Consider the following 7,949-nt stretch of genomic DNA (forward strand, 5'->3'; position numbering starts at 1 on the left):
CAAGCCCCCCCCCCTTGATCACTAGATATCGCCTACTCTCCTCTATACTGCTTGCATTAGATTAGTGTAGTATGTTACTGCTTTCCGTTAATCCTATTCTGATGCATAGCCTGTCATTGTTGCTACAACTGTTGATACCTTACCTGCAATCCTAAATGCGTAGTATAGGATGCTAGATTATCATCAGTCGCCCTACACTCTTGTCCGTCTGCCATGCTATACAACTGGGCCGTGATCACTTCGGGAGGTGATCACGGGCATATACTATATACTTTACACTGTTACATTACCGGTGATATTGTTTGGAGATGGGGGCTGAAGGGGCAGGTGGCTCCATCCAGGTAGTGGTGGGCCTGAGTTCCCGATGGCCCCCGACTGTTACTTTGAGGCGGAGCGACAGGGCAGGTTGAGACCACCTAGGAGAGAGGTGGGCCTGGCCCTGGTCGGCGTCCGTGGTTATTTCAAAATAACATGCTTAACGAGATCTTGGTATTTGATCCGAGTCTGGCTACTGGCCTATACGCACTAACCATCTACGCGGGGACAGTTATGTGCACTCGACGTCGTGGTATCAGCCGAAGCCTTCGTGACGTCAGCGACTGAGCGGCGCGCGCCGGGTTGGACTGGAACGCCTACTCTTGTATAAGGGAGGCTAGGTCTGCTCACCGGTCGCGTTCGCAACGTACAGGTGTGCAAAGGGCGACGGGCCCAGACCCCTGCGCCATAGGATTTAGACCGACGTGCTGACCTCTCTGTTGTGCCTAGGTAGGGCTACGACGTGTTGATCTTTCGAGGCCGGGCCTGACCCAGAAAAGTGTGTCCGGCCAAATGGGATCGAGCGTGTTGGGTTATGTGGTGCACCCCTGCAGGGAAGTTAATGTATTCGAATAGCCGTGATCTTCGGTAACAGGAAGACTTGGAGTTGTACCTTGACCTTATGACAACTAGAACCGGATACTTAATAAAACACACCCTTCCAAGTGCCAGATACAACCGGTGATCGCTCTCTCACAGGGCGATGAGGGAGGATCATCGGTTAGGGTTATGCTATGCGATGTTACTTGGTGAACTTACCATCTACTCTCTTCTCCTGCTGCAACATGGAGGTTATCAGAAACGTAGTCTTCGAAAGGACTAGCTATCCCCCTCTTATTCTGGCTTTCTGCAGTTCAATCCACATATGATACCCTTATCCCATTTGATACCAATGCATACATATGTAGTGTAGCTCCTTGCTTGCGAGTATTTTGGATGAGTACTCACGGTTGCTTTGCTCCCCCTATTCCCCCTTTCTATACCCGATTGCTGCGACCAGATGATGGAGCCCAGGAGCCAGACGCCACCGTCGACGACGACTCCTACTACACTGGAGGTGCCTACTACTACGTGCAGCCCGCTGACGACGACCAGGGATAGTTTAGGAGGATCCTAGGCAGGAGGCCTGCGCCTCTTTCGATCTGTATCCCAGTTTGTACTAGTCTTCTTAAAGAAAACTTGTTTAACTTATGTCTGTACTTAGATATTGTTGCTTCCGCTGACTCGTCTATGATCGAGCTCTTGTATTCGAGCCCTCGAGGCCCCTTGCTTGTAATATGATGCTTGTATGACTTATTTTATTTGTAGAGTTGTGTTGTGATATCTTTCCGTGAGTCCCTGATCTTGATCGTACACGTTTGCGTGTATGATTAGTATACGATTGAATCGGGGGCGTCACATAAGTATTGCACATCTAAATCCTATGGCATTGATCTTATGCGGAGATTCGTGTGATAATTTTCTTTTGCCTTTTTCTTTTCCTTTCTATACTTGATTGTATCACTTAGATGTGCAATAACTATAACACATTTAGATGTGCCCTAGACAAACCCTAAAATTCTTAAATACCCCGGTGAGGAAAACAGAAAATCTGATATATGGTCTTGTGTTGACATTTGGATTTTATGTGCACTATAAGTGACACAGGGAAGCTATTTTTAAGACTCGCATATCTTAAAGATTACGCTGAACCACTCAGAATCCTTGAATGCATCAAGTTGAGGTAAGTGACTCTTCCCATCCATTGACTAGACTATTAAGGTATTCCACGGTTTAAAAGACATATCTACATGATGGTCTTAAGTGTGTGCTTTATTCACATGAAACCATTGGCTCATTATCCTGACATCGATTTCAAGTAAATCGAATGGATAACATTGCAGAATTCTCCTTGAGTGCCTTCTCTATGAACCTTAGATTAAAGTTTAGCAATTTGTCCTAATGTTTAGACTTAAAATGATTTGATAGAATCCTATTCAAAGAGTTAAGCTCATTGCATTATCTTTACTTTAAAACTGTAACTTACCAACTTTACGTTGGAGTCATGCCGTTTTAACATATTAGAGCAAGAGTGTTCTCCAACGACGTCTTTCCCCCTTTAATACTCCGGCCGGATGGATTAAGTTAGATAACATCTCACTTGTTACGGCTACGCTACTAGTTGTCCACTACTACTCGGCAGCAGCCATCCAGCGTCCCGTGCAACATTTCGGTTACATATACTAGCCACTAGCATTACTCAAAATCTCCGAAGGATCCAATTCGCAGCTCAGTGAGCGGGCGGCGTCTCCCTCGCATCGCAGCCGGTCGCCGATCGAACGCCGCCGACTCCATCCGCGCCAGCTAGTCCCTCGGCCGCGCCAGCCAGAGGGAGCTCAGCGCGCGGAGCCGGGAGAAGTAGTCGCTGATGACGAGCAGCGCGCGGGCGGCCTGCCGGGTCGTCAGGATGCGGTGCATCTGCTGCAGGGTCTGCTGCCTCAGGAGGTCGCCCTGCCGGAGGAAGTTCTCCAGCGTGCTCAGCTTCCCCATGGCGATGGCCATCTGCCCCATGTAGTTGGTCACGTTGGCGGCGCCGGCCAGCGGCCCGGCCCCCGCCGCCGCGGCCAGCGTCTCGGACAGCGCCTGCTGCAGGGCCTCCATCCCCTGCGACAGCGCGTCCTCCGCCTGCTGCGACGACTGCTGCAGGTTGCAGATGCCCATCAGCTGCTGGTCCGTCAGCGGCTCCAGGTGGCTGGCCAGTACCTGAACGTGTCATCGTCCCAGATTATCCATGGATGTCGTATCAAGGTCCCTCAAGGTCTAGGTGGCAATGAAGGCTGCTGGCTGGAGTACCTACCTTGAGGATCTCCGACGAGCGGAACCCGCCGAGCCACATGAAGAACCGCTCGGCGGGGCTCATCCACATGCCCGACAGGACGTGGAACACGTCGGACTTGGTCGCCAGGTTCTTGAGCCTGAAGAACTCGTCGTAGTGCAGCAGCACGAACTCGACGAGGATGCGCAGCTCGTCGTCGCCCATGTCCGCGATCACGGCCACCCTCAGGTTGTTGATGTGGCGCTGGTGGTCGTCGAGCCACCGCGCATACTCCAAATCGAACGCCAAGGCGCCTGCAACACCACATTTTCTTCAGTTAAAATGGAGAAACAAAGCTACTACTGATCTGTCAACATATGTTACATATCAAATTTGAAGCAGAGGTACCAACATTACAGAACTGCGCTGCAGAATCACTAGTGCAACAGCATGTTCAAACTAGTAGCATGGGAATAAATAGATTGCGTGATGAATAAAAATGTGAGCACTGGAAATATCATTTACCTCGGCTTGAGCAGTCACCGGAGCCACCACCGGCAATGAAGATTCCCTGTGATAAATGCCCAGGTGATCAATCAATGACCATTGACCACAGACCGGTGTTAAAAATGCAGACTGGCATCCAAGGATTTACCTGCTGCCTTGCCCTCTGAAGCTCTTGCTCAAGGTGCGTCAGCTTGGATCGGCTGCTTTCCAGCTGCGCTAGGTAAGCCTTCAAACCGGAAAAGAAAAGGCTTAAATCGTCACGTTCGTGCATATAAAGGCCAGAAGAACAAATTACATGAAACGATGCAGAGTGTTGTACTCCATGTAAATCAGCATAGCAAAACCAAGACTCCCTCTAACAGGAATATTTACGAAGCTTATTGTGCTACAAATAGGTACTCCCTTCGTTCCGAATTACTTGTTTTGGATTTGTCTAGATACATGTATCTAGACTCATTTTAGTGTTAGATACCTCCGTATCTAGACAAATCTAAGACAAGTAATTCGGAACGGAGGGAGTAATCAATAAAGTCAAAACACAAGGAGAACTACTATGATACTACTAAGATGAGCAAATTCAGAATGTGACGCTAGCTTTCCAAGAAAGATGCTTCTACTATGATACTACTAGTATTCTTGCATCCTTCAAGTAGAAATGGTGGTGCCCACATTGACCATAAGAATATACTAATTGGAGTAGTAGTAGTACTACTAGTACTATATGCTTAGGAAAATCCCTTCAAAAAATGCTTACGAAATATAGTTCATATGCCGGAAAAGGAAAACACATAGGAATGAATGGCATGCAAGATTTGCATATAAACAAGCAGCCCTACTGTGAGTGGCAACCAAATGAATCCACGGATCACTTGGCCGCCGTTTTCTATTCGACAGGAACAAATGAATCAGACTACATAATGGGAGGGATCAGCTCACCTTCTTCCTGATGCGGCTTTTCCGGGCCGCCTCGCGGTTCTGTGCAAGCCTCCGTGCGGTCTGCAAATCACAGTCGCTCATACGTAAGAATTACAACCACATTTGCTACCTACAAGATCATATTTCATCGAGCATCCGATTCATGTATATGTATGGTATTGGTACCTTCTCATCTCCTGTTCTTTCAGAGGAATCGACACACCCCACCCGTCGTTGGGAATGCGCCCCTCCGCCGGCGCCACCACCGCCCTGTCAACAACAGCAGTAAACCGCATTACATGGCGAGTAGGGCGAGTTAACTGACCAAGAGCGAGAGGATATGAAAGGAGCGGGCACCATCAGGGCGTGGTGCTTGTCGCCGCTGTCGTCGAGGTCCGTGGAGGTCTCGGTGAGCGGGCTGGTGACGACGATGCCGGAGAGGGAGTCGCCCCAGTTCTCGAGCTGCTGCACGGCCGCCCTCGGCGTGCAGAACCGGCCCTCCGCCGCCGCAAATGCCATTCCCGGCGTCGCCATGCCCAACGACCCCACTACTCCATGCTGCCACAATAATAGTCAAACACAAGATTGAAGAATCTGGACACGCCGGAGTTCACCAAAGCCAGAACCCCAGAAATGCTCGCAAGAAACCCACTCACCGGACTGGCGAGCGACGGGAAGTTGGCGACGGTGACGTTGCTGGAGGACTTGGAGCTGGGGTTGGGGCCTTCATAGTCACAGGGCCAAGCAAACGCATACATCAGGACGCGCAGGCATAGATCCAAGAGCAGGTCGAGGAGCAGGGTGAATAGTTCTTGGAATGCAAGCGGCAGTGCCGCGGGCGCCCCTTTCCGAAGGAAAATAAAGAAGCGGCGCTACTCACTGCGGGGGTGGTGGAGGAGCTCGGGGGGGAGCTGCGCGGCGCCATCTCCGATGTGGTGGTGGTATCCAGCCGTGACGCCACGCTCCGCCCTGCAAGCAGCACGAGGGGCGCGGCCACGGACGCGCGCAAGGCAACAAAGGGTTAGCGCGCGGGGCGGGCCGGTCCAAGGGAGAAGACAGAGCTCGCAGCGCAAGAGAACAAAGGACGAGCCGAGCTTGGGTGGCCACTGGCAATAGTATAACTGCGCTACCGGACATGGGCGATCGCTTTCTCCGCTACTGTAGCCGCGTGGGTCGGGTTACCTGAAGACGTGGAAAGGCCCAGGGTGGTGATGCATCGGGGGCCGGAGGAGGCAGGGTCGACGACGAGGACGAGGACCACCGTCACCGCCGCCGCCGCCGGGAGCAAGCTGGGAGATGGATGGGGACTCGGACTGTTGCAACTGTTGCGTGGGCGTGGCGCGTGGTCATGGTGTGTCATGCGCATTGCCACTTATAATGGCGGGACGAGGAGGAGGAGGCGGGATTGGAAGGCCGTGGGAGAATTGAAGGGGGGTAGGATCGGATGGAAATGAAAAGATATGATGATGATCCGGACGTGTCCATCGGTGCATGTCAGAGGGATCCATCTGTCCATCCATCGGTCCAGTCTTTGGGTTCCGTCGGAGATCAGGCGTCAATCAGCCGAGATGGCTGGGCAGGCAGGCAGCGCTATGGTGTAAGCTTTTGTATGCGAGCGCGTTTGCGTGTGCAGGGGGCTCCCGGGCACATGCGTCCATGGATGGGGCAGTGTAAAGGCTGTGGCCATCTTGAACTGAGGCCGTCGTACGCCTGTAGCTAGTATTACGCCTATGCGTTGATGGTGACGGTAGTGGTAGGGGCAGGATTATAATAGGTTTGTAGCCATTGTTGTTTGGTCCTAGGTAGGGTGTAGCACTGTTGTAACTTCAGTTCTTCTTTGACTAGAACACAGTACGGCAGTGAGCACAATGAAAAGTGGGAGGGGGCACGAGAGGGCACCCCTGAACCCATGGGCATTTCCACCCATTTTTAAAAAAAATGCATTTTAAGCATGTTTTAAAATATTAAAGAATTCAAAAGAAAATATCATGCATACATGTTCGTAAATGTGTGTACACGACACAAAGTTTTATAAAAAAAATTATTTTATTTTGTGTTCGTAAAAAAAGACAAATTCCAGTGCTTCTAAATAGTGTTTCACAACATAATTTTTTGTATGTGAAACTTTATGCATGCACAGAGAACATGGAGACGTACCCATGCAACTTTTTTCAGATTTTTTTAGCAGTTAGAAATTAGTTTTTTTTAAAGTGGGTTCATATGTACCCGGTTCATTCATGCACTTCTTGAGGGGGTATATTTTTTTCTTTTCTTTTGCGAGAAAACTTTTGATCTACTCATCTTCAATCATGATAGTACAACGAACAATAGAAATAATAAAAATTACATTCAGATCCGTAGACCACCTAACGACAAGTACAAGCACTGAAGCAAGCCGAAGACGCGCAACTGTTATCGCTCCTCCCTCTCGGGAGCCGGGCAAAACTTGTTGTAGTAGACAGTCGAGAAGTCGTCATGCTAAGGCCTCATATGACCAACGCAAAAGAACATCAACCACCACCGAAGAAGAGTAGCGTAGATCAAAAGGATCCAACCTGAAAACACTCGAACATAGACGAATGACGACCAGGTCCGAGCAAATCCATCAAAGACATATTCGCTAGAGACACATATCCACACGCCCACCGACGATGCTAGATGCACCACCGGAACGGGGGCCTAGGCGGGGGAAAACTTATTCCATCTTCAGGGAGCCACTGTCGTCTCGCCTTCCTGAGCAGGACACAAAGCCTAACAAAACTCAAAGAAAGATATAAAAACAGAGCCCTCCCACCAGCAAGGGTCGGGATCCACTCCGCTCCCATGGCCCTAAGGCCACCAGAGATGAGGCGGACCGGCGGCGATGCCGGCAGGAGGCAGAGAAACCCTAGCTTTAGGGGAGGGGGCACTTCAACTATTCTACTAACCAAAATAGGTTAGTTGCAACTCGTACTCCGGGCATATACATTATCTTTCTTTCAAAACCAAATTGAGGGCATCTCTAATGCTGACCCTCAAATTTGCTTCGACGTCTCTCCGCAGACAGGGGACCATTCCGCAGATACTGATGTCGGAAATCACCGTCCAACGTTGCCCGCATACATTTCAACCATTATTGGAATTAAGCAAACAAAATTTATGCAAACCGACCGGATTTTCATATAAACAGGAAGAGATTCATGCAAACACAGCAGCTTGAGCAACTAATCGGCCGCCGATTATCAGCCTGCCAAGCTTGGCTTCAGGCAGAGGGGAAGAGCGGTGGCCTTCCTGGGACCCGAGCGACGATGACCTACCATGCACTACTCTTCCTCGCCGAAAGGATCGATATGGTTGACTAGAGGGGGGGGGTGAATAGGCAACTAACAATTTTTAGCTTTTCTTTAACAATTTAAACTTTGCATCAAAGTAGGTTATC

General features: G+C 50.0%; 1 protein-coding gene across 1 annotated transcript; it reads right to left on the reverse strand.

Moving 5' to 3' along the window:
• Window positions 1–2,322: 2,322 nt before the first annotated feature.
• LOC119334608 (transcription factor TGAL3-like) lies at window positions 2,323–5,859 on the reverse strand. Its single transcript, XM_037607142.1, has 10 exons — window positions 5,714–5,859; window positions 5,412–5,500; window positions 5,188–5,255; window positions 4,889–5,089; window positions 4,718–4,801; window positions 4,553–4,612; window positions 3,765–3,842; window positions 3,635–3,680; window positions 3,152–3,423; window positions 2,323–3,057 (listed from the first exon to the last, which is right to left on the reverse strand). Exons 1-10 carry the CDS (start codon window positions 5,746–5,748, stop codon window positions 2,659–2,661), a joined length of 1,332 nt encoding a protein of 443 aa, XP_037463039.1. The 5' UTR covers window positions 5,749–5,859; the 3' UTR covers window positions 2,323–2,658.
• Window positions 5,860–7,949: the final 2,090 nt, after the last annotated feature.

Source organism: Triticum dicoccoides, chromosome 7A (genome assembly GCF_002162155.2).
Source record: "Triticum dicoccoides isolate Atlit2015 ecotype Zavitan chromosome 7A, WEW_v2.0, whole genome shotgun sequence".
Lineage (NCBI taxonomy): Eukaryota > Viridiplantae > Streptophyta > Magnoliopsida > Poales > Poaceae > Triticum > Triticum dicoccoides.